The sequence below is a fragment of the Poecilia mexicana genome, unplaced genomic scaffold, assembly GCF_051168715.1.
Source record: "Poecilia mexicana isolate PSO_F unplaced genomic scaffold, ASM5116871v1 scaffold_23, whole genome shotgun sequence".
Taxonomy (NCBI): Eukaryota; Metazoa; Chordata; class Actinopteri; order Cyprinodontiformes; family Poeciliidae; genus Poecilia; species Poecilia mexicana.
Genome location: NW_028263392.1, coordinates 16,121,400 through 16,147,677, shown reverse-complemented (window position 1 = coordinate 16,147,677; position 26,278 = coordinate 16,121,400). Strand labels below are relative to the sequence as shown.

Sequence of the window (26,278 nt, the reverse complement as noted above, 5' to 3'; positions counted from 1 at the left end):
CTGTTAGTTTCTATTGAACCATAAAAACACTGATCAACATATTTGTTATGTATTGATGATTTTGACGATTATAAAACATGTTTATGTTTGAACTGCCTTGTTGCTGAAATGTGCTGCAAATATTTCTAAATTATTCCCACAAACACTGTGTTTTATTGCAAAAAAAAATTTAAAAATCACAAATTTTAAGACTTCATTAATATCTCTAGCAGTTTGTGAACAGGTTTTATCAATACATTCTGGGATACCGGCCCTTTAAGAACATTTATAATCCTGATTTGGCCCAAAACGAAAATGAGTTTGACCCTCCTGTGCCGTACAAAAAGCACATTTCAAGTTTTACATTACACGTACGTCAACGTGAAAAGATTTTCTTAGGGTTAACTGATGTTGAACAAGTCATGAAAGATGGATTACATCAATACCTTTTTCCACCACTGGCCCTTTGAAAACATTAGTAATGTTAATATGGCACAAATAAAAAGTGCCGCCGCTGCTTTAAGAGGTTTAGTTTTTATCCCCTTTGAGAGCAAAGACTGAAGTCTGAAGCTGAAAACGGTGAATTGCTCTTCAGCTCCTGCAAAGTGAACCTGCAAACAGAGTGGATGTCGTCTCAGCAGCAGCTCCGGAGAGTCCGACGCATTCATTACAAGTTTTATAAGCTACATCTACAACAGCAGGACGGCGTCTTTGTTCACGCTCACCCGCAGCGACACGTTTAGCTCCTGCTGAGCGTTTTTCCAGGAGCAGAAGTAAGTGGAACAGGTAGCCGTGGCAGAGCGTCCAGATCATGAGACACTATATTTAGACTTCCAGCACTTTGCAGAGTTATAGCATAAAGAGAGAGCGAAGCCCAGGCGCTTCAGGAAGGGTTGACATAAAACCTGAAATCAGCAGGGGACGCAGCTGATGAGTTTCTAAAGGGTTGTCACGGTAACGCCTGTACGTGAAAACTGCAATATAACAGAAACCAATGAAAGTCTCAATGTGAAGCAGCTGGAGCAGAGTTCATCCAGACCATCATTTACTGATTCAAACATTTTGTTACATCCATTTTCTACTGATTTTACCAAATATTTTTGGTCTTCTAGTACAAATATACACTTAAAAACAAACTTTTCAGCAAATTATATGACCTTGTTTTAAGTATTTGCTACATTGTCAGATTTTTTCCACTTGTAAGATATTTCTCCTATACATCAAATAATCTGCTTGTGGAAGTATTAAATGATCGATATTAAGGATTTACTTACTTAAAATAATTATTATATCTTGTTTAAAAAATACTTGCAAGTTTGAACACTTAAAATAAGAAAACAGAGAGAAAATGTTTTTCCCTTTCCAAACCTTTCATTTCTCACACGGGATTGAGAGAAATTTACTAAAATAAAAGTTTCTTATTCTACAAACTGCAGAAAACTGATTTGTTCCCCCTCAACCTGCAAAAACAAAATCTTACAAAATATTTTTGATCTAGTTTCTGGTGTAAATATCTTAGTACGCTTGAAATAAGAGAACAATCATAAAAGAAACTTTTCAGCAACATACGAGTTTGTTTTAGGTCCATAATATTGTTGGAAAAATACAAGATTAACGTGGGAAAATGTCATGACTGAAGTAATCTGACAGGGGACCAAGCAGATTCAATAAAATGTTTTGCTGAAAAGTTCTGTCTTATTTCAAGTGTACCAAGTTATTTGCACTAGAAACCAAATCAAAAATGTTGAAATATTTTGTGTTTTTGCTCTTCGGGACAATTTCTTCATGCATTCAGACATATTTTAATCAATTACATGTTTCCTGACATCAGTACCAACAGGATTTAAAGAAACCCTAAAATTATCCTGCAAAATCCCAGAAATTCACAACTAACTATTAAAAGTGAAAATGGGAGGAAGAACAGCCTCGTGTTTATGGTTCACAGGCGTCAGAAAAACCACATCAACAGGTCTGAGCCTGAAGCCAGAGGGTCTGTTTGCTACAACATCAGCACTTTACAAAATGTTGCTTCAAATTGGGAGATTTCTCCACCTGACACAGAAAAGAGTAAATGTCAAAATTTCTTAAAAATCCCGGCCACACAGAGCAGAAGTCGCATTTCTTCCCGACTTCATCTGAGTGGGATGATGCAGTAAACAACCACGACCTGAGAAACCGACGGCTCTCCGCTGCAGATGTGAAAGCCTCCAAATGTATTTAGTCCGTCTCAAAGGGAACAGATCTGCTGTGTTCAAGCTTGTTTTTTACGATAAACATGAAAGTTTGAAACATATTCTGATTTGCTTTTAGTAAATTGCTCCGACTGCAACCACAAAATGGAATAAATTGATTTGTTTCGCTTTCTAAATTACTGAATAAATCTTTTAATGACATTCAAATTCATCAAATAAAACCTTGTTTTTAATTCTAACATCCAGAGTTAGAATGAGGAATGTAAAATAAAGTCAGAAACTACTTGGGGAAAACACAAGAAGTAAAAGGGAAAAGTTGGCTCTAAACCACAGGAACAAACTGTAACTAGAAATGTTACCACCCTGAAGGACCGCTTAAGGACTAATCGATTGCATCCGAGGACTCGGAGTTCCTCGAATCAAGCAGAGAGCAGTGAAAGTCAGAGATTTTAGGATTATTTGTCTTTAAAGCTTAAATGTGCTTCCATCTAATTTCTTTTAAAGACAAACCGATGGCAGAAAGGAAGTCGACACTAAAAGGAAACCCATCGACTCTGAGCACTCCGTCGGACCACAAACCAAACCTGAAGCTGCTTTTCACCCGGTTGGTCGGGTTGCTGATGTTTACTGCATTAAGAGCGATTTTATCCTGATGACTGGATTCTATTTCACCGAAAAGGATGAAGCTGATTGACTTTAGAGAATGTCAACTATGAATTCTCACTTATTATAAAATTATCAGAAGTTACTCCATATGTAGATTCCAGATATCAGTTTTTATGTTGATGCTTTAGTCAAGCTGCTAGCTACCATAAGTCAACCATGACTGACATATCTACACAGTAGACTCGGTTCTATTGGACCAAAGTTGTAATATTTGTTACATTTTCAGCTGCTGTGGTTCTTTCATGCTGCACTGAGTCAAACCAACCAAACCCTTTGAAAAAACTGTTCCCTTCCTAACCTGTGGGGGCGCTGCGCCGAGAACCACTGAAGGAAACAACATGGAAACCTCTGAAGAAGACAGAGGGCCCGACTGCCTTCTTCACCAAATGCAAGCAAAAATGGAGTAGGGTCAGATTTTAGCGGCTGGAGGATTTCTCATTGGTCTTTGGTAAAGTCATTTCTCCAGCTAACGCTAGCTAGTTAGCATTTTGGTTGTATTTACCCAGAATGCCCTGTGCTGTAGTTCAGTTCCTGCTTTTGAAACCACCTCCAGTTCACATACGCATTTGAACTGAACCAGAGATCACTTCAATTGAACCGAGGCATTCAAACATCCCTAAAGAACCAAACTTAAATGAACTGGAGTTGAATTAAAATTGACTAAACAGGACTGGTGTGAACGCTCTCTATATGCTACGTTGGATTTATTCACCCGGGACATTTCTGGACCGTAGTGGTTTCAGGCTCAACTGAAAACCCATTTCTACTACAGTTTTGTGTACATTATATATACAAATTATGGTGTATACCGAACACCATAATTTGTACATTATACACAATTCACGTTATTTAAATGTGAATTGTCTCGTTTTTGTCATAGCAGACTGTCTCCCTGGAAGATAACAGAGGGGGGATCAGGTCCTGGAAGAGTTTTTCAGTGATAACTCATAATCGTTGCTCCAGGAGTAAAAACCCATTTTAATTCTACTGAGCAGAACCAAACAGTGGTTGTAAAGGAACCGACTAAGCAAACATAATGGCGGTTTGTTAGCAATGACCTGCCAGGGCACAAGGCCAGAATCCATCGCAACAAGGATCATTCGAGTGCCTGAAGATGCAGAACCTAACCCAATAGAAACTACCTCCAGTAGTGTGAAAACCACAGTAATCCATGTTGATAAGCCTGAATGGAGCCTCCATACAGTTGCCATGGTAACCTGCAGCACAACAGCATCGGAGTAGAACATTGGCTGGACCAGAGGTTGGACCTGTCCCTGGAGTCTGGATGGTAAAGTTGAGCGACACTGAATCAGCGGATCCACCTGCTGCTGCGAGCGTTGAGGTTTTCCATCCATCAGCCCGTCAGACGGACGGACCCACTGAGAAATTAACCGCCGTGCGTTTACCCAAACCTGCAGAGAGGCTTTCATGTTGCAGGAAAAAACCCGCAACATTCTTAACAGTTGGATCCTCAGCCTGGCATTGATCTCTGAAAGTATATTTCACCACTGACATTTAAAAAAAATTACCTTTCCTTCAAAGCATGTGTGTGTGTGTGCGAGTGAGTTTAGCATCTGAAAGCAAAAGCTCGCCTCGAGGTATTAACCAAGTCAGGCCTCATTACCCACACACACACCCGCCTTCGGTCCCCTTCTCCTTTCACCTCCCATTCCCTTTTTCATTCCGTCTTTCTCTCAAGCGTGAAATCTGTTCAATCTCTTCAGTCTGTACGGCTCCTGCAGGTACAGTGACTACAGTTCACTCAAACGGAAAACCCAACCAGAGACACAAACCGCACTTACGTACACAGCCCAAACCAGATAAAAACTTCATGGTCTGAAGTTAAAGCAAACCAAAACCATGAAGTTTTAGTTTAGTTAGAATTAGTTCAATTGTTTCCATACATGGTTTCCACAAGTCTGAACCAGAAGTGATTCTGCCATCTTGGTAGGCAAGAGCAGCGCAAAGCATAGATCAACCACAGCTTTGACATCAACAAAAAGAACAACACTTGACCAAAGTGCAAGAAAAAAAATATATAACCAACAAAATGGCTGCTCTCGGAATCGACCCATATGAGGGAGAATGGAAACATGGATAATCAATGTTTAAAGAGATTTGCAGACTCTGAGAATAAGAAGGTTCTAGTAACTGGCAGAGTAATTACATGTAGTAATAAACACGTAGGCTACATGTATTCAAAACTGGAATTGAGTAAGAGCTACTTCTAAGCTTGTGGATTGTTTATTGTTGTCATAGCTACTCCAAAGCGACTGTCATGACGGTTACGATGCCTACCAAAATGGCTGTCAGCTACAAAGCTCCCAGAAGTGTGTTGTCGCATGAGATCTGCATTTGCAAAATGCCAGAAGACTTAGCAATTAATATAGTTTTTAGAAAAGTTTTATATATTTGGTTAGTATTCAAACTTTTTGAGTCTTCCTTCCACAAACTGACAGGTTTACTGACACATTTCAGATCTTTTAAGAGAAGAACCCCAAGAAACTACTGTGAGAAGTTTGGGGAAGGAAACCTAAAAGGTTTGACCCGAGTCCGACAGTTTAAAAATATATTTATCCCCGACACTGACCAAATGTTTACGCAACAGAGTTTTAACAATAATATAGATGTGGTTTGTCAAAATTATTTACTTATTCCTCAAGTTAATTTGGTTTAGTCAAAAAGTTATTTTGTCCTCACATTCAGTTGCAGTTGGTGGTTACCGTAGCAACCGGTAACTGACAAATCCTCCCCCTTTTTCTGTTGCATTTATTGGGATCAGTTTTCTTTACAATATTATATTTTGGACAAAATTTCATAGAGTCTATAATTCTGTCATGTCGTTTAAAATGGATTTCAGCGGTTTAATTTTACAACTGTTAGTGCTCACTGGGAGCCATTGCTCTGCAGTTTGTTTGGGTTATTTATCATATTTTATTTAATGTACAAGGTTATGTTAACCGCTTGCTCAAATAAATACAATGAACCTGAGTGTTTTTGCTATAAAGTCAATGTAATGGAGCTGAGACACAAATAAGGGTTACAAATGGAAACTGAGGAAAGTTACAAAAACATCTTTGAAAAAAAGTTATAAATTTTTCTGGCAAATATAAATATTTTTGATATTTCTCACACAAAAAGAAAGTTTGGTCTGGTTTAACTTCAGACTGAAAAATAAAACGTGTTTGTCTTTATTCAGACACAAACATGTGGTTTCGATTGCATGTTTGCTCTATGTAAATGTCCATGTGAGAAAACAAACAACGGGAAGAAATCAAAGACTGTTAGACAACCTACTGAGGACGTTCGTCGCCCACTCGCTGCGTCATGAAACGGGAGCTTCTGTTTGACATTAAAGGCTGTGTTATTCGCAGAAAAATCAAACCGAACCGCAGAAGAATACGGACTTAAAGAAGCATAATTCTGCTGTCAACAGACTAGAAAGGAGAAGAAAGTACATCCTGTCATGTCTCTGCTCACGCTCCCAGCTTGCTCAGTGGGCTTTAACGTTAAAAAGCAAAAGGAGAAATAAAAATAAACTCGGCCACTCTACAAAACATTTTCAGAGTACATTACGCCATTATCCACAAGAGGAGCTCAGTTATTTTTAAAAAAGACTCGCTCCTATCAAACATCAACTATTTATTCCTCTGAAATAACCACTGCATCCTTTTCAATGGGGATTAGTTGGTTTTTCCATTCCATCTTATTAAGTGATCTCAAAACATCAGCAGCTTGAAAAAGAAATCCAAAATAGTTTGATTCATAATGACATTTAATTCATACGTTTTCAATTCCCATCTGTAAAGGATGATTATCAATAAATGACCCATTTCTAAGCATTCCTTTTATCAGATATTTGTATAATGAACCTTGTGCATGCGAGGACTGAGGCGAACGTAGAGGTCAATGGTTTTACATGTGTGGGGTCGGTTGGAAGCTAAAAAAAAAAAAAAAAACTTGTTTTTAGCTGCTTAAGCCTCCATTCTAAATTTTCCCCTTATTTTACAAAATTTTAAATAAAATTTACCACTTTAAAAAAATCACTAAGTTGTCTAAAAGTATTTTATCATCAAATATGCTTTAACCCATGTGCACAATAAAATCCAAAACTCAAACATCAGATTAATTCAAATTTCACACAAACAAACATCCACAGCAGGTTCTGCACTAAAATAACTGGCTAGTTGGTGTTTCTGAGTCAGAGAGGAAATATAATCCCACCTGGTTCTGACTCACATCCCAGAGGTCCGAACAGCCAAAGTTGGCTTGTTCCAATCAGAACCAACAGCAGCAGCTCCGTATTGCCCCAGTCAGCCTGAGAGCAGCGGCTCTAAGCTCATCAGCCGCCACCCGGCCGGAGATCAAGGCTGGGAATCAGATTAAACTGGAACAGGAGAATCTTCCTCATCACAAACATTTATTCAGTGGCGTTTATTTATAAAGCACCGATTCACCAGAGGAACATTCCCGGCGCTTCACAAAGACTGATTGAAATCCAAATCGGTTCAGTTTGTTTACAACAAGTGTCGTCTGAAGGCTGTTTGGAAAACAAACGGTTCCCGCTGATTTACAGGCAATTCAATCCAGTCACTCTGATGGATTCAAAGTCCATTACATGTTTCCAGTCTGATCCCAGTAGAAAAACAACGCAGCCAACTGGTAAAACGTCCCAGCAGGTTGCAAAGAGTCACTGACTTGGAGTATTAGCTTTTCCTGGACGTAGCAGCAGAAAGATCGCTGGTGTTTTGTTGTTGGCTTTACAGCAATCCCTCGTACCGAGTACAAGGCGACAGTGGAGAGGAAAAACTCAGCTTCTAAGGGGCCAGTATGTGTTTTCTAGTCACAGTTCCAGTTTATAGCACAATTATGTTAGCTTCAATTGATAAAAATAATGCTTCATAGATCAAATATGACTTGGAAGAAATTTTCCCTTGTAATTCAACGCCTTGAAATTGGGCCTCTGTCTCTTTAAGAAGCTTCTACTTGTTCTGAAGCTCCGCCTTCAGGAAGTCATCCCAACATGGCTACCACGTTGGGATGTCTAACCCTAACCCAATTTCAAGGTTTTAAATTACTTAATAAAAATTCTTTTGAGTCATATTTCATATATGAAGCATTTTTACAACAACTGAAGTAGGGCTGAAACGATTCCTCGAATGATTCGAGTACCTCGATTACTAAAATTCCTCGAGGAAAATTTACCTGCCTCGAAGCTTCGTTAATTTATGTTTTATTAGTTAGCGCACCGTGTTCCGGCCGGGACTTCATTTGCGTTGCGCGGAGCTCTCACTTCCGCCTTTGAGTTGTTGACAAAAGCTAAGTCTCAGCGGCATAAAGTCCAATCTTCAAGATTGGCCCGTGGGGATTTTATTGATTGATGATAATGCCCGACTTTTTATCGTTTTTGGGGAACCAATAAGCATCCTTAAAATGACTGGGGGGATGCCTGGAGTACGGCAGCATTTCTCCTCCGGGGCTGCTGGTTGAAAGCGAACGGCGGGAAGAGCGCTGAGGTGAGCGGATAGCCTGAACAGGGCGGGCGGCTGAGTAGCTGATGCTTACCGTGTAAATGTAGCTTTACCGACGAACCGCACAATAAATTTCATATCCCGGTCAGAAGAAACGGGTGGCGGAGCGCATCGTACATGGCTGGTAGATGAGTTTCTGAGTGTGACCAGTGAAGGTGTCGTAAATATCCCGTATTGCTTCCCCCCGTGTTCGTCCCCCGGTCTAACGGTTCGTCAGTCCGCTGGTCTATTTCCTCCCCTCCACCCCATGTTCGTTCATTCGCCCTCTCCTCCCACTCCAGGCGGCATTTCCCGTATTTTCAAACCCAAAGCGTGACAGGTTAGGTGGCAAGGTGAGTTTAATTAATCTATTAAACTCACTGAAGATGAATACATAAACTAAAAGCTGGATTGTAGACATTTTTATAAGCATATTTGTGAGCCTGCCTCTTTGTTATTAAATTCAATATAATTTCAGATTTTTCTATAACTTTTCTTCTGGTTAACTTAGAAAGTGAGCTATTATTGTTACAGGTTAGTTTTCTAAACTACAAAAAAGCAACTGTTAGGGATGCTCAAATATGAAAAATTGGACTGATACTGATATCTGATAGTAACACCGGTATTATGCCAGATTTACCAATATTTCATTTTGTAATTTTTTTTATCCGATTACTCGATTAATCGTAAGAATAATCGATAGATTACTCGATTACTAAAATATTCGTTTACAACAGCCCTAAACTGAAGGAAACATTTACTTGATTGTACCATTTGTGCCTGGAAAATATACAACCCCTCCCCGGCTGGAGGTTTGGGACGAAAGAGAAGACACATAAAAATACATTTTATTTGTCGAGTATTGATTGATATCTTGTTGATAAACTAGAGGATTTTATGTTTGTTGGACCGATGGGAGTTTAAACGAATCGACTGAGGAACGTCTCCTCCAGTCAGACTGCAGTTTGCGTGTCAGCGGAGGAGTGGCGGGACTCGCATGGTGAACGATGCTGCGCCGCTTCATTTCTGCTGTTAATCTGTTACTGCGGAGCGAGTGGGCGGGTCTGGACTCACCTGAGTTCATCCATTACAAACAGAGCTGGTCTCAGTCATCCCGCCTGGTTGGACTCCTTCATGACATTAATAACCCTCCAGCTACTCTGTGTGCTGACCCAGATTTCTTAATGACTGCACTAATGTTGTGAATTTATAACGGCATCGACACCTGTTGGGTATTAGTAATGGCCTTTTGTAATTTATTTTGTGCATGCGATGGTTTAAATGGGAGAACCGAGACAGATGGCCGTTTTCTCTACGCCCAGCTGATGATCATCAGTAATGATGACGGAACGTGAAACAATGGCGGAGGCCAAGTTTGTCGTTTCTGGAAACTCAATCTGCTTTTGCTGCTAATCAGAGAAAACATTTGCACATACGGAGCACCGTCACGATACATCTGGACGATAAACTGTCCCAACTTATTGCGATAAATGGTAATATTGTTGTTTTGAGACCATTTTAAAGTAATTCAACGGTAAAATGAAACAAGATAAATAAGCTTTCAATTATGAAGAACATTTAATACTCAAAATGGAAGATATTTTAAATAACCATCATAAATACAATATAAAATGAATTATGAAGTCTCTAAACAAATACTTTCAAAAAACAAGTTCATTTGAGATCAAAACTGGAGTTTTATCATCCAGTTTTTAGTAAAAAGAGAAAAACAAACCATGTAAATGGAAATTATTGCACTTGCTTTAACTTATGCAACCAATTCTACATATTTAGTGTCATCTGGAAGTCAAGACACTAAATGTGTTTCAGTTCCAGCTTTGCACGTCCAGTGACTGAAACTTTGGCCCATTCTTTACCAAAAAGCTCAAACTCAGAACATTTGAACTGCAGTTGTCAGATCCAGCTCCAGATTCTTAATTGGGGTTAGGTCTGGACTTTGACTGGACCATTCTAAACCGTGAATACGTTTTGCTTTAAACCATTTTACTGCAGCCCTGGTACTTTTCATTTTCTAACCTGTACAAAATGTTTTGAATCGTGTGCAAAAAACACCGGTCTACCACTTTGTGTTGGTTTCTTTCCCATTTATTTCTAATGAAATAGGTTTGTAATTTTAATGTGACAAAATATGGAGAAGTTCAAGGAGTACGAATACTTTTGACTGCATGTCATTTGGTGGTTATTCTAAATGATCCATTTTCTTTGTAAAGTAGCTTCAGGAGTGAATAGTCGGCCCACAGCTGCGTCTGTCGCAATAAATCAATTAAATGATAAATTAGAACGAGCTCAATAATTTCTGATTTATCATTTTCCTCTTTTCTCTCTTGCTACCAGAAACTGGGTGATAAAAGTCTTCAGTCTGCGCCTTCGGTCTCAACTGGCACATTTTTGAAGGATAAATTTGTTTTTCAAAGACTTTGTAACCCAGGTTAAAATAGCCTCTTCATAAAAATAATAGTAAATTAGATAAATAGGAAATAAATGAATAGGAAAATAAATAGGGAATTAATCGATCTTAAAATTGTTATTCTCTTATTCTGAAGGGTCACATTTATGTGTAACCCACGTGACTAGCTTCAGCCAATCGGGTTGCTACGTTCTCTGACATGAGAGAAAGCAAGCAGAGAGCGTAAAGCAAGCAGAGAGCGCAGAAGCAAACGGGATTGTGCTGAAAAGAAAAGACAGATAAGAGAAATTGAGCACTCGTAGCTGATTTGCTGTCTAAGACGAGTTTGTAATTTTTATTTCTGGAGAAGGAGCTTTTCCCATATTTTTCTCTCACCCTGACTGCGTTCGGGATCATTTTTTGTGTTGTGGAACTGGACTTGGTGAGTTGAAAGTGTATTTTGTTTCTTTTGTTTTCTTTTTTTTAAAGATAATGTATTTGTTAAACATTTATTTAACTTAAATGGAAAGCTGAAGCGAAGGCTGATCAGCGGAGGCGTCGGCTGTTGCTCTTGGTGCTAACAGCAAGCCAACTGAAAGTCAACAGGAGTAACAGCTGATCCGCTGAAGCTAACAGCTGCTCTTGTCAACAGAAATTCAACCGCTTGTCAGCAGAGGAGCTAACTGTTGCTAACTGTCGCTCTTTGTTGGCGACAGGCTTTTTTTTTGTTTGTTTGTTTTGTTTTGTTTGTCGTTTACGTTCGGCTGGGATCTGGACTAAGGAGTCTCGGATCGTCACTGAACTGAACCCTCCTAAAGAGTCTCGGATCATCACTGAACTGGATCTTCCTAAGGAGAACGAGATGGCGAGCCAACCCTGGAGCTAAAGACCATCAAGTAGGAGCTACGCCTTCTGCTGGACATTGCCAACCCTGCAACTTGGTATGACCTGCCCATGTTGTCATGCGTATTAGCAGTGGGTCACTGAAACAGAATTAACTGTTGGATCATCGGAAGAAACAAGACATCAATCTGAAGCACAGTTTGATCTGTCCTTTCCGAATTGTTCTGCTGTGTTGTTGTTTTGCTGTTATTGTTTTTTTTTTAACTCCTTAAGGGAAACACCAAAGAATTAAAAATAGATTAAACAGATTAAAACAAACTGTAAATCAAAATAGATAAATAGTATTAACTAGAACCTAAATAGAACTATAACCTAGGTAAAATAAATAGTATCCTTAATTTAGATTTATAAAATACTCTGAAAGGAACTGGAAACTATTTTTCTTTTTTTGAATTTGTGTCATTGTGTGTTAATTGTGTAACATTGTTGTTGTTTATTCTTTTATTGTTCTTTAAACTAATAATAAGCCGGCTGTTTTAACTTAATTTTCTTTGGTCTGTGGTCATTAATTCAAACTACACTTCTCACTACTCCTGTAGCCGAACCTAGCTCTGGTCTTATTACAAAATTATTAACTGTAAACACATAGCGAGTGTTACAACTTCATAATTTGTTTTGTTCATTTTGGATATTTAAAATGTCTCAGTTTTAAATGCTCATAAGAATTTGATCTGTGAGAACATGTTCCAGCATTATTATGCCAATACAGTTATATTGCTTAATAAACTATATTATCGTTTATCACAATAACTTCTGGGATAATTTCTCATCCAGGAAACGTTATTATAGACTAAAGAAACTTCATGAATACCACGTAGTAAAAAACGTTCTAATTTATCGCTTTACTGCAGGAACTCTGGGAAACTGGTTCAGTTGTTCCAACTGTCAAATTGTGCTCAGGAATATATTGAAGTTACATAAAAACGTTTATAATTTTTGCTCCATAAATGTCCATACAGTAACGGTGAATAAAACAGATTTTTCTGCCATTTTTTGTCCCGATTTCCTCCTGACAATCTGAAAGACGCTTCGTTTATAGGGATGATTATCTTGAGATATTCCATCCATGTGTGAACATCAAGATAAAAACACTTGATGTTCAGCTGCCAAAACCCTCTTTATCCTAAAAACACGAATCATTTGGATGGAAAGAAAGACAGAAAGTGATTTAAATTTTTGGCCAGTTCTCCAAACCTCAAGTTCTGTTCAAGGAAAGAAATATCAAAAACATTTCCACAGTTCTGCACTTCACTGCTGGAAACGGCATGAAATTAATTTCAATTAGTCCAGATCATCCTCCTTCTTGTTGGGGTTTAAGTGACCATTAGCAGTGAGGTTAATGGGAGTTCAATCTGACCTGAGATCAGAAAACGGCTTCAAATTTCTGCTGCGTTGCTCCTGAAATTCAGATCGACGTTTATTACCGGAACGCCGGGGATTAATCAACGTCTGACCCAAACTGGCAATGAAATTTCATGCATTCTTGATGTTTGGCATCTTTTCCTGGCAGACATTTTAACTCCATATGCTTGTGGATTCATTAATACTAATCATGCCTCTTGGCTCCATTACATGGCTCTGGTTCTGTTGGTGATAAAATGAGATTTTTTTTCCAGGTATTTGTTGAATGCGACATTCACCCTGAATGTGAATCATCAGGAAATTCTTTACCCGTCAAAACAGCGAAGACACCGGAGCCATTACTGTTCAAGTCTTCATTTCCTCTGAATGTGCAGAAATACAAACAGGCTGCAGCTCAAAGAGAAGACGACCGATCCACGATGATGCATCACAGACAAGAAGAAAAAATTCATTCAAATTTTGAGCTCAGAAATTTCCAAGTTTTCTAGAAAATTTCCTGATGGTTTTACTCCAAAGTTTTTTTTCATGAAAAACTAAATTGTTTCCTCAGCTACAAACCAGAATCAAAACAACAAACTATACAATGACTCAATGCAAGTTAAATTAGTCAATTTTCTCCAATTATATATTTTAATTTATTGAAGCAACTAATAAAGTACAAATTGTGACTTACTTATGCATTTACTACATCGGATTATTTGAATCTGATGTAGTAGATGCATCGGATTCAAATACGGGCATGTGTAATTTAAATACCTTAAATTACACATGCTAATTTAATGCACATTGAATTAGCATGTGTAATTTAAGGTGTTTATTTTATATGAAACAGAAATGGACAATCTACGCAAAAAAATTAAATTATAAAGTAAAAGCAGAAATGGAAAATGGATGAAAAGTTTAAACTACAAACAAAAAATAAAATATTTTAGAAGCATCATCAGGTTTTATTTAATTTTCAGCTAATTTTAAACTCTTTATGCCTCTCTCTAGATAATTTGTTGTTAATTCTTTTAAACTAGTTTGTGGAGCAGCTTGAATCTTCCTGTTGTTGCCGATCAGCTGGGAGTCCAAGTTTCCCTCCCACCGAGTCCGATCAGGTTTGAGAAGCTGCTTTGTAGCAGGAGCAGGTTTGACAGAGCACATCACCCCCCAAACAAAGACAGATTCACTGAACAGCAGCTCAGCTGACAGCAGCAGGAAGGAGGAGGATTAGACGGGACGTGGCTGCTGAGCCGCCGTGTTCAGATCGTCCATCAAATCACAGGAAGCCTGACAGAGTGATCAGCTGCACAAAAACATCAACTTAAAATACACTCAGTTAAATCTGACACTTCAAAAACAAACACCTCTGATCGCTCAGGTTTCAGCTGTTTGTCTGGCCTCTACCGCCATCTGGCGGTCGCTTATGGAAAAACAGTCACCAGCTCTTTAGTTCCCACGTTTTCATATTTTAAATTCAAAAATAAACTGCAGATTCTGGAGGGAATTTGATTTTTCTTTAAATATAATGCTTCATGCTTTTTATTTATATATTAAATACATCATAAAGATAATATTTTTTTGCCATTCCTAGAAAAATGTGATAAAACACAAAAAAGGTTCCAAAACCAGATTCTCCCTCTGTTTGAGCTGTACATGTTCATAAAATACAAGATCAGAGACCCTGAAGGAGTCAAACCCGACGGTTCTTTATGATCAGATCTCAGCCTTTTTTTTAAGAGATTTTTTTAAAAATTGAAGTCTTCTTGTAATTCTTTGAATTCAGAAGTTTTACTTTTGCTCAGAATTGGGGATAACTGCTTTATTTGACTCCAGAAATGAGGGTCTTTGTCCCGGTGTGCATTTGCCAATTGCAATTTGGTATTTTGTGTTTCTTTTTTATGACGGAGTATTAAGGCTATAGGAAATAAAAAGAAACAAGAATTCAATAATAAGAGAAGTAGAAGAGTAAAGTCGCATCGTTACGACTTTAATACCAGAATAAAGTTGTATTATGGGCTAGGAGGAGGTGGCTTTTTGTTTGTATCAAAATTGGTTTATTTCACAAAACTGCAATGGAAAAACTATCGCAGGAGTCACATGATCAAAAACCGGATGTTACTACTGGCGCAAACCACTAAGACGACGACAACAGGAAGTGGCTATGTGGACGGTGGCAAGGCATGTTTCTTAACATATTTACATGCGATTTTAATTGCGTTTCTTATTTAATGTAAACATCTCAATTGCAAAATTGTGCTTTTCAGAGATTAGAGGAATATTGTCAAAGTTTTGCCCACATTTATAACAGAAACGCAGCTACTGCTATGCTGTTATATTTCCTTTTAAGGCCGATTTCATTGACATTTCTAGCAAAGTGCAGCCAATATTCAGTAATCAGTATTTTTCATAAACCCAAATTCACATCTACATAAACAGCGGCCTCATAAGAGTGAAACAAAACCAAAGCAGCAGCTCTACAGATTTAGACAGGACAGCACAGCAAGGTGAACTGCTACAAGGAGACTTGGACATGGAAAACAACAAGGAGCGGAAAACTTTGAGCCCACCTGTGGTGAAAAGCATCTGCTGGCAGGTTGAACCGGGGCTGAATTAGCATGGAGCCTCTGCAACCCAAACAGCCAAGAGGCAAACAAAACCAAAATAGTTTCATTCACACCTCAACTTCACCTCCAGGGGACAAACTGTGCTCCTAAACCAACTCCAAGTAAAGCCAGTGTAATCAGTAAAGCTCCACAAACGGAGGGGAAAAACTCAGCCACAAACACAGCAGAAGATCTAAAGATACATAATTCAACTCAAGAGAAACAATCATATTTCATCACACTGCAAAAAACTCCGCTTTAGCACCCAGAGCAAACAATCAGTCACAGTTTGAGAGATCAAAAGTGCTGAAAATAACAACTGTGTGAAGACTTTAAACGGTTTACTCACATTATGAGGCTTGTTGCTGGTTTCCAGAAACTCGCTCTTCCTGCTCAGCAGTTGTCCTGAGTCATTCCCGCCTTCAGCATCTCCTGACCCGACGGGAACACCTGCTCCCAATCCTCTAATTATCCTCCCACCACGCAGCCTGGCGTCTTCCCTCCTTCTTTGGCTAATAGCGGCGGCAGCTGCTTCTTTCTTTTTTAGTAAATCTGTTTTCGCTGCCAGTTTCTACAAAGTTTGACTCATTTTTAAAATCTAGATTACAAAAATGTGTACAGAAACGAATCCATATTGTTTTAAATAAAAGTCTGAATTGACAAAAACGTAGCCTTTCTGCCAAATCCACTTATCCGAGAAATGTCTGGTTTGCATTACCGTCACCTTCTGATATGGACTGTGGCTCAAAATGTCAGTTTTAAGAAAATAAACTTTCACTTTATTTCATTTATATAGAACCAAATTACAAGGTTCTTCATATTTTGCCACTTCACAACCTGTTCCGGAAGTACTAGTCATACCTTTGACTCATTTGCGCATGCGCAGAAGAAATACTTCCGGATTATTCTTAAAAACGTACATAAAGTATAATATTTATTTATATTAATTAAATACTCCTTACTATATAAGGGCATATTTTTATAGACGGAGTTATTAATATTTGTTAATTTAAGTAGAAAGTTGTGTGTTAAGCATCCCGGGACTGTTAGCTAGTAGCTACCACAGTCTTTAATATGGTCCTTACGCCCTCCGGTCGACTCTTCGTGTTTGTTTTCCTTTTCCTGACCTTTCACCCCTGTAGGCACCTGTTCTGCTTGGTTCTGGATCCGTACATCCTGTCCAAACAATGGACGGGATGGGCGCATTGGCTCAGTTAATTATGTGACATTAAATGACCGTTATTGACCAAATATAGTACTGCATTCATTTGAGCTGAATTCACACACACACACCTTCATTAGATTTTTATTTGGAAAACATTTGGAAACAGTGTACAGTGGACCCCAATGTATTTCTGGATGTTTCAGCAAAATTATTTGCAAAACAAATCCACCTATTTTTGTGACCCAGGAAATACTAAAAAAAAAAAAAAAAAAAAACTTATGAGAACAAAGTTGTTCAAAAATAAAATCATAATATGAGAACAAAGTAATAGAATTAAGATAATAAAAATTTACAATAATAAGTCAAAATTAATAGAATAAAGTCACAATTTCACAAGAATAAAGTTGTAATATTACAAAACGTAAGTCTTAATATTAGGAAATAATCAGAATATTATGATCTTGTCTCATACTATGACTATATTCTCAAACTATTTTTGAATTTAATCTCGTAGGACTTTAATCTCTTAATTTTATTTTATTTTTTTCAAACAATCAATTTTATTTATAAAGCACCCTTCATACTAGAATCAACTCCAAGTGCTTTTCTTAGCGTGGCCTTAATACTGCATCATATGCTCCCTATTTTTATAGAGCATATTAACAAAAGAAAACGCAGCTGACACGCTATTGGCTGTATAAAGCAGCCAATCCAAGATCACCTTCCATTTTCCTTTGCGCTGATTGGCTGAATCCCCAAGTAGGGAAGATGTTGGATGTTTCTGCAGTAAGATGGTTTCCTTCATGTATTAATGCATTTAAAAGGTATAAACTATTAAAATAGGAAGATTATGATTATATTTCAGTGAAAGACTTAATCCACATCAAGAGCAAAACCTCTGACAAGAATATATAAAATATTTTCATTGGTTATTTGCAGATTTCTTACTTTACACTAATAACTGTCTGGTCGCAAAAAAACAAAACATCTGAAATAATTCAGTTTATGACATGATTCTATTTACATTTTACCAATTTAAAATTTATATGGACCAGTCAGGTGATTATGTCTTCATTTTTTCTTGAAAAGAGAGAAAGAAAGTGACTTTCAAGGTTTCCTCATGTGAAAGTGCAGCCTGAGTTGGATCTTCTGATTTGATGGATCAGGAGGCAGCTGAGAGCCAGAATAAGAATCTGTAAAAACAAAAAAACTATTAAGTATCAAAAACAAATGGGGGGGAGCAAATATCTGCTCTAAAAGTTATTAATTCTTCTTATATAACTCTGCTTTGGGTTTTCTGATCCTTAACTGGTGCAATTAACATATAGGGACAGCCTTCAACTAATGAAATTACAATCAAGGATTCTGGGATGATTGTTATTTCAGAGCTAATTTAGCGTTTATTATAAAGTATCAATCATTATTATTAAATGACACCTTATAAGTGCCTCTGTACATAGCAAAAAAAAAAAGTGATTTTCCACCAAAGAAATCTAAACTTTTGAGATGAATCCCAGAAATTTTCTTTAAAAAAATCTTAGAAAAATCCGAGTTTCAAAAGTAAAATAATTGACATTTGAAACTTTGAAGCTTCGAAGATTTTTTTCTAGAAGATTTCTGAAATTAATCCCAAAAAATCTGACCATTTTCTTGCTAATTTTCAACTTTTTGGAGCTCAGAAATTTCCACCTTTTTTTCTAGGAAATTTCTGAGATTAATTTTAAAAAAATTTTGGCAGATACTTAAATCTGCAACGGTTCTATAGTATACTACCTTAAACCAGCCCTACTGCCAGCTTATCCATGGAAATGATGGCTAAAACACTGTCTGAAACAATGAGTACGTCGTATTTGCAACGTCTGAAACAAAGGCTGAAAATCCCTGACAGTAAAAGAGAACGGAGTTCAAACTTACTTCGATGGAAAGAAATCCATAGAAAAGCGCCATGCAAACAGTCAGGAGCAGTGTAATTCCTATATAAAAAAAGTCTTTGCAGGGCTGTGGAAGGAAAGGCAGAAACATGAAGCATTTTCAAAACTATGACAGAATGGGAATGATGACTGAATTCAGGACAAGCTGCAAATAAGCTGATTAAATACCTCTGAAAAGATCTGATCTGGACCTGTGGTTTCCTGTTGGGACAAAGATCAAATTTTAGAACTAAATGTGGTTTATAGGTGTTTTGTTAAAACAAATGAATAAAAATGATGCAAAAATTTTAATTAGTTTGTATTCAGTCTTTTACGATGGCACATTGTACATAAAAAAAATGGCGCAAATGTTCGCCAATAAATTTTGAGATTAAACTCAGAAAATTTCCAGAAAAAACAAGAAAATTTCAGAATTTCAAAAGTTAAAAATTTGGAAGAAAGGAGTCAGAATTTTTTAGATTAATCTCAAAAATCATGTAGAAAAAATTTAAAATTTTGGAGTTTGAAAAGTTGAAAATTTCCTAGAAAAAACATGAGAAATCTTTAGATTAATCTCAGAAATTTTCCAGAAAAACAAGTTAACTTCTCAATTTAAAAAGTCGAACAAATTACGTTTAAAAACTCAGAAATGTTGACAATAATTTCAAGTTTTCCAGAAAAAATCTTGGAAATTTCTCAGTTTCAAAAGTTGAAACAAAAGCAAACCTTTCTAGTTGATGTTAGATTTCTGTTAAATCATTCTTTTGTTTTTTATTTTTTTGTTAAAATACTTCTAAGTGTGACCCTTTTGGCTTTCCATACATCGTCTATCTGGAGCAGATCGCCAGGCAGCTGAAGCTGTTTTTGCTACAGACTAAAACCAAACAGTTCCTGTAATAAGTCATTCTTGCATTGCTTTGGTGTGGAGAACCTTTGGTCGCATCTTCCTGCTCTGATGGACCTTAAATTAACAGTCTTACTCAACATAATTGAACCTTATATGATAAACAGTGAAAGTTAGCCTCAGAACAATATTTGTATATCTTTTATGTTTCCCATTAAAAATGCTTGGCATCATATTGTGAAATGATTGCATGTAACCAACCTGAGGTCTGGGTTTACATTTCAGTTTCGCGTCCGGTCCTTTTACTGTGCATTCGCAGGATTGTGGGATGTTCTTACCCCAGTCTTCTGCACGAAGCACTCCGCAGCATTTGCCCTGCAACCACAGGTGACTTTATCTGTCGCCTTTAAGCAACCACAGGATGGATAGTTTTGATCCATCCCAAAACTATGCAAAAACTGTTAGCTTGGCTTGGTAAAAAGCCTTACTGTTTTTTGTATTTCTTGAATCTCGGTCTCGTTAAGTAGGTGCTTGATCATTTCTTCATCAGGTTTGGAGAAATCATCCATTAGCTGCAAGGTCATAAAAACTGCATTAATAGAATCTTAGACTAGAGAAGAACAAATTATGAGCACAAAAGTTACAACAAACAAGATTATCCAGGACTTTAAGTTCCCAACAAAACAGATTCCTGTTGGTCCATTCATCACAAAACTTAGATGTTGGATGGACCAAAGTTTGTAAAGGTCTACGTTCCACAACCGAAACTTGGGATCATATCGTCAAAACAGAACCTAGTGACTGAAAAGAGAAAAGTACGGAAACCAAATAATCTCAAAATGTAATTTAGGTTGCATGTGAGAATGTAAAAGATGCTTCATGTGTCCAGTCAGAAGAGACTGAAGTCAGAGTTCTGAGACTAAATGTTGACTTGCAAACTTAAATTCTGACATAAAAGTCATAATTCCAACATTAAAGTCATAATTAACTGAATAATGGATGTAAAAGAGAACAAAATACTCCAGAGAAACAGAAGGTGGGTAAATACCACCACAATTACCGCTTTTCTAAAGATAGTGAATATAATCCCCATAAACAGATAGATGATCATCATGATTATCGTCAGACCTGCGAACTGTAAACGAAACCAAACAAACAGTAGATCAGACGATGGAAACAAAAACATTTAAAACTTTTGTGAGAATTTTGGAAGTGGTAAACTTCTTTTGTTGCGTACGATCATCAGCATGATGTTGTTCTCTGTGATGGCGGCGCAGATTCCCAGGACAGCGATGAAGACGACGACAAGGACGAACACCCATATCTTTAACAGGTTGAGGTCATTAAATCCAGAAACCTGAAACAAACACTGGATTACTGCTGAGTCACTCACACTCAGTCACTGGCGCAAAAATGCGTTATATGCTATGGGGCGCCGCTGGGGGGCGCCAAAACGACGGCAGAAACATAATTCCTAGTCCATTTTCTGTATTGTGTACAATGATTTACAGTAGTGCCATTTGTAGAAGATTTAACGCCTTATGTGTGCAAAAACTATCTGCTTAACTTCTTCCATCTAATCTGATGCTTAATAGCAGCGTTGTTAATGTTTACCTTGTAGCTGGAGTAAGAGGCCTTCACGGACACGTGAATGATCACGAATCCAATAACCTGGAGCAGAAAGTTAAAAACGGCAAGTCAGTTTAACTAAATACATAAAATGCAGACGATAAAGCCTCATCTGAATGATTAAATTAGGATTTGAGAGTAAAATAAGACTTTTAAAGAGGATTGCAAACATTTTTTAAAGGGAGTTTACACGGATGCATCGTGGAAGATGTCATTGCAACAAAAAGACACTAGAGGGAGACAAAGAGTTGAGAAAAGTTCTGCTTCCATTTACATTAAAAATAAAACTGACAAAAATCAAAAGTTATTAGAAAACAAAACAATTTGAAACATAATGGAAGAACAAAGGCAGGCATTAATATTTTTAAAGATTTGTTTCAGAAAAAATATATTTTTTAGATTAGTTCAAAATCAGAAGGGCATATTTTGAAAATTAAAAAAAAAAAAATACAAGAAATAAAATACAAGTTAAAAGATCTAGTAAAAGAGGTACCAAAATATAAAAATCAAAAATTAAATGTAGGCAAACCAAATTTAAAAATCAGCATAAAAACATGAATATAATGTAACATTTACCTCATTAGAAAATTTATTTATCTTTAATTTACCAACAGAATAAAGAGAAATGTGAACCATAACCCCACTGAAAAAAGAATGGTGCTCCAAAAAATGGAGTTAATTTGTTTCGTACAATTGGTTACATTTAGTCAAACTTACTTTATTGATATTTGTTTAACATGACAACTTAAAAAACTCAGCCTATTTATTTGGATCAATTTAATTTATTACTTGTAAGATATTTTTTAGTGGGATCAACTGGACAAAAATGGCAGAAAAATGCAAAATCTGTGTTCACCTGCTTTTTTCACCTCATTGCAAAAAGAGAGCTGAGACATTTTATGAAAAGTTTTTTATTCTGATCAAATACATAATAATTGCTACATTGTAAAAATGCAATGTGTTGCATTCAGAACAATTCAGGAATGGAATAAATGACCAGAACATTTTCTTCTTTTTTATTTTCAAATAAAGTTTCATGTGTGTAATTTGTAAAATGTGATATCTCACCAATCTTGTGTATGTTGGTGGAAACTAATGAAGATCCGAACAAACATTTTCTCCTGCAACTAAACTAATATGCTGCCAAAGTAACTTCTTGGTTTGCATATTTATAAAGCAAGAATTAATCAAAGCTGCCAAAGAATCAGAAATCAGAAATCCTTGCACTCACCACAAAAACCACATTGAGGAGGATAAAAGCTAATTTGAGGCAGGAGTTTGCTTTCCCCATCTTTGCTCTGGATGCTGCAGGTCAGGGTTCTGGAAGGTTCTGGAAGGTTCTGGAAGGTTCTGCTAACAAATATATGGGTGGGAAGCACAAAATGACATCACATCCCGGGTCCCTCATTGGAAAGCATGTGCATTTTTATCTGACAGGAGAGAGAGGTCGAGTGCAGCTCAGGCTGCAGGTTGTGCAACGCTGGCGGGAAATGATCTAACAGGAATCCATAAAAGGTAAAAAAATTCAATGAGAAGCAAAGAGAACAAGAAAAACATGAAGGATAATAATTGTTTATGTTGGGCAGATTGAGAACAGTTTTCTCCAGTGGGTTTCACTGTATCTGGCTCCGGTCAGAAGGGGCCCACTGGACAAAGTTAGGAGGGGGAAAGTAGTGGAAAATGAGAGCAGAGTTCCTTGGAAGAGTTTATCGAGATTTAAGCATCTGCAGCCAAAACCTCAGGGAGTTCTGGATGATTTCTGTTCACATCGAAAACATCCAACTTTCTCCAGCCAGTGTAGTAAAACTGAACAACATTATGACTCTAAATAACAAAACACTGACATTTACATTACATCTGGGTGAATGACCAGGAGCAGAAAAACCTGTGTCAAGTTCTTTCTGGTTTGATTAACTGTGTGATCCCCACTTGAAAAGGATCGTTTCCACTGTGAACTTTCAACTTGATCCCACTCAGAGAGACTTTAATTTCGTTGACTCATATTTTTTACATGATGGCCCACATAGCTCATCTCAATAGGTGAAAAACCTCAAAAAGAAACAGAAAGACATCTATTACATTCTGACATTAATAAAGTAAATAACATTGTGAAAATCAGATTCCTACCCCACCAAACCAATTATCTCAAAAGAATAATAAATATATATATTTTTTTCGTTGATTCGACAGCAATACATAAATTGGCATTTCATTTTTATCAAAATTTGTTAAATACCCTCACAGACATTCCAACTGACATTTCCTTTTCTTTCTACTTTAACCAATAAACACCAAGTGTATTTCCTTTTTTCTTTTCAATCCACTGACTTGACCTCAATAAGACTAAACAGTACAACACCAATAATACAACAAACAATTCAGCAGTGAGCAGCAGCATTGAGCCTTACCGGCTGTCTTTCACAGCTTGTTGAAACTTTTACACAGTTCTGAGTCAAATGCTCCAGCACTGTTTGCATCGCATGCTCTCAAACCAGGACTGACAGGTCAGTCACACTAAAGTAGCTGCACTCTGATTGCTAGGAGATTGAAGATTGAGTCCACCTGGTTCTCCTCACTAACAGGCAGAGGGGAGCTGCAGAAAGGTGCAGGGGAGTGACAGAAGGGAGTGGTTACCTAGCAGTTCACCGGAACAACCTGCCTGGTGAAAGTTTTCACTGCGTTGGAGGATTCACCGTCTGGTTTACAGGAAAACCATCAGGGAACCTTTTCTTTACATCTCTGAAAAGTCAGAATTAGGAAATTCATGAGGATTTAAAAACTTAAATTCTGCAGCTAAAGCAAGAATTCTGACTTCAATCTTGGGATTTTTCCCTCACAGTTTAGTCTGATTTGGGATTAAAGTCAGAAATATATTTGTCAAGTTTTTGCTCTCTTTAAACCCCCTCAGCTTCTGGCCAAACTTGAAAAAACTTGGTTCCCTCAAAGAAATGCAGGAACCACTCGTCTCAGCGACATTTTTTATTTATGTTTTCTTTTTGTCTTTAGATTATTTCAAACCATGACTTCACATAAGTAGTCAGAGAGTCACAGAGCAGGTTGAAAACCTACAAACTAATTAACTAGTTTTCCAGGTAATGTTAACAATCTACTTTTAAGTAGTTTGGTCTCTGAATGCAGATTAAATGATATAATGTCCAGTTCCCACCAGAGTGTCTTTGTGGAAGCTGGAAGCCGAGGCTCGTTGTCTGCAGACATCATTGTGAGCTCAGGTGAAACAAGTTACCTGATAGACTTCAGAAGGACCTGAGTGAAAGGGATGGGTGCGCTTGATTCTCTGTGATGTGTGTGCCAGTTGGGTGGAGATAGCAAATGCACTCACAAATGAACCGTTTGCTGTTTTAACTTGTTGACAATATTAAGTGATTAGATGTGAAGTTTAATTCTGAGAGTAAAGTCAAAATTTTAAGCTAAAAGTCAGAATTGTTCATTTACATTATTACTTGGAAGAATTAAAGTCAGTATTCTGAAATGAAGTCAAAACTTTGAATTCAGAGAGCTGACACTGGATGGTGATTAACAAACAAATTCTAAAAGTAAATTCAGAATGTAAGCTGTAAAATTCAAGTGGAAACAAACTCAAGTATTCACACATTTTGTGGCGAATGACAAAATGCAAGATGAAATTTGGTGTTTAAAATTCAGTTAAGCTGCTTATACTGGGGGTTTGGTGAAGACGGGTCGTTCTGACCCGGAGGACACAGGAAATGAGGACAACAGGAGGGTTAAATACGCATTTTTCCATTAGTTCATTTATCCATTATTGTAATAATTGGCCTGGCGTATTTTCTGTGGTGTTTCTTCCCGTCAAGTGGACGCACATTTTTTATTTATCATTTCAGAAATGTGTCGTATTTGTCTCCGGATGGATGAGGCCTTAGGCTTTCCTTTCAAATTGTAAATTACAAGAAAAACGATGATGATTTAAAACAATCAAAACAAAAACAAACTCCATCGGTGTAATTTAATTTGCAGCTGATCCAACTTAAACATATTGGGTTAACTGCTCACATTTAATTAAATTAAGTTTATCCACATAAGTTTATTAAATTGTCATGTTAAACAAATGTTAATAAAGTAAGTTTGACAAACATAATTCTAATAGATGTGACCAATTAATCTTTTAAAAGTTGGATTCTCTTGTTTTCAGGATTGAATTAAGTCAACAGAGCAGGTCTGTTTCATAACCTTCACTGTTTTTTTACATCTTTTTTTTTCTGGATATTATCTGAACTCATCAGTTCTTTTTCTTTTTGTCCACCTAATTTCCCACCTGCCCACCATTGTGAGCAGAAATAACAGGAAGTTCTAAAAGGAAACAGGCGAGAAATAATTTCCTGAAAACTAAGTTAGAAAGTCAAATGATACAAGTCGTATTTGAGAGGAAGGGTTGTGAAAAACTATTTCACAATAAACCTAAGTATGTTCTAGAAAACATCAAACATGTAGCTGAAAGGTTTGCTAAAATCCTGATGAATTCCTAGGATTTTATTTTTACTTGACACAAAAACACAAGAGGAATCTCCAGTTTTTTCCTGCTGACCTTTGTTTTCTGCTGCAGCCGCATCTGGAAAAAAGATCCATGAACAGGAAGTAACTCATTTCTAGCTGGTGATGTGATTTCTGTTTCCTGATGCCTGTAACTGCAGATGACCGTTTGTCCACCTTTCCTTAAGTCTGCACACACATCCACAGCCCTGGACAGGACGTCTTATAGCATCATAAAATTGCAGAGAGAAATTATCAGTTTGTATTTTTCTTTCTTTATTTTTACATTATTTTCTCATTCAAAGATGAAAATGCAGATATTTGCTTTTCTAAATCTTGCACATCTTTCTGCAGCAAAAGGAGTTTAACATATAAAGCAACAACTAAACACAAACATTACAGCAAGGAGAGAAAAACTCCATGCAACTATATTTATATCTGGGTTTTGTCGACGTTAAAGACTCAGAATTTTTCACTTTGATGTTGGAATTTTGTCATAATCTAAAAATTCAGATTTAAAAAAAAACACTTTAAGCTTGAAGTTATGACTTTAATTTTATATTTTTACTTTAATATAAAATAACTGATGGAATTTGGAGTCAGTAAGCAGGTAGTTG

General features: G+C 37.0%; 1 protein-coding gene and 1 long non-coding RNA gene across 2 annotated transcripts; one reads left to right on the top strand and one right to left on the bottom strand.

The window, feature by feature from the left end:
* The first annotated feature begins 10,792 nt into the window (after window positions 1–10,792).
* LOC148152538 (uncharacterized) lies at window positions 10,793–12,142 on the top strand. Its single transcript, XR_015762205.1, has 2 exons — window positions 10,793–11,196; window positions 11,536–12,142. It is a non-coding gene; the product is annotated as an uncharacterized LOC148152538 (long non-coding RNA).
* Window positions 12,143–16,897: 4,755 nt separating this feature from the next.
* LOC106909505 (23 kDa integral membrane protein-like) lies at window positions 16,898–22,550 on the bottom strand. Its single transcript, XM_014975885.2, has 9 exons — window positions 22,387–22,550; window positions 21,141–21,197; window positions 20,764–20,883; window positions 20,587–20,661; window positions 20,015–20,098; window positions 19,788–19,901; window positions 18,872–18,904; window positions 18,687–18,770; window positions 16,898–17,965 (listed from the first exon to the last, which is right to left on the bottom strand). The coding sequence occupies exons 1-9, from the start codon at window positions 22,444–22,446 to the stop codon at window positions 17,891–17,893; spliced, it is 702 nt and encodes a 233-aa protein (XP_014831371.2). The 5' UTR covers window positions 22,447–22,550; the 3' UTR covers window positions 16,898–17,890.
* Window positions 22,551–26,278: the final 3,728 nt, after the last annotated feature.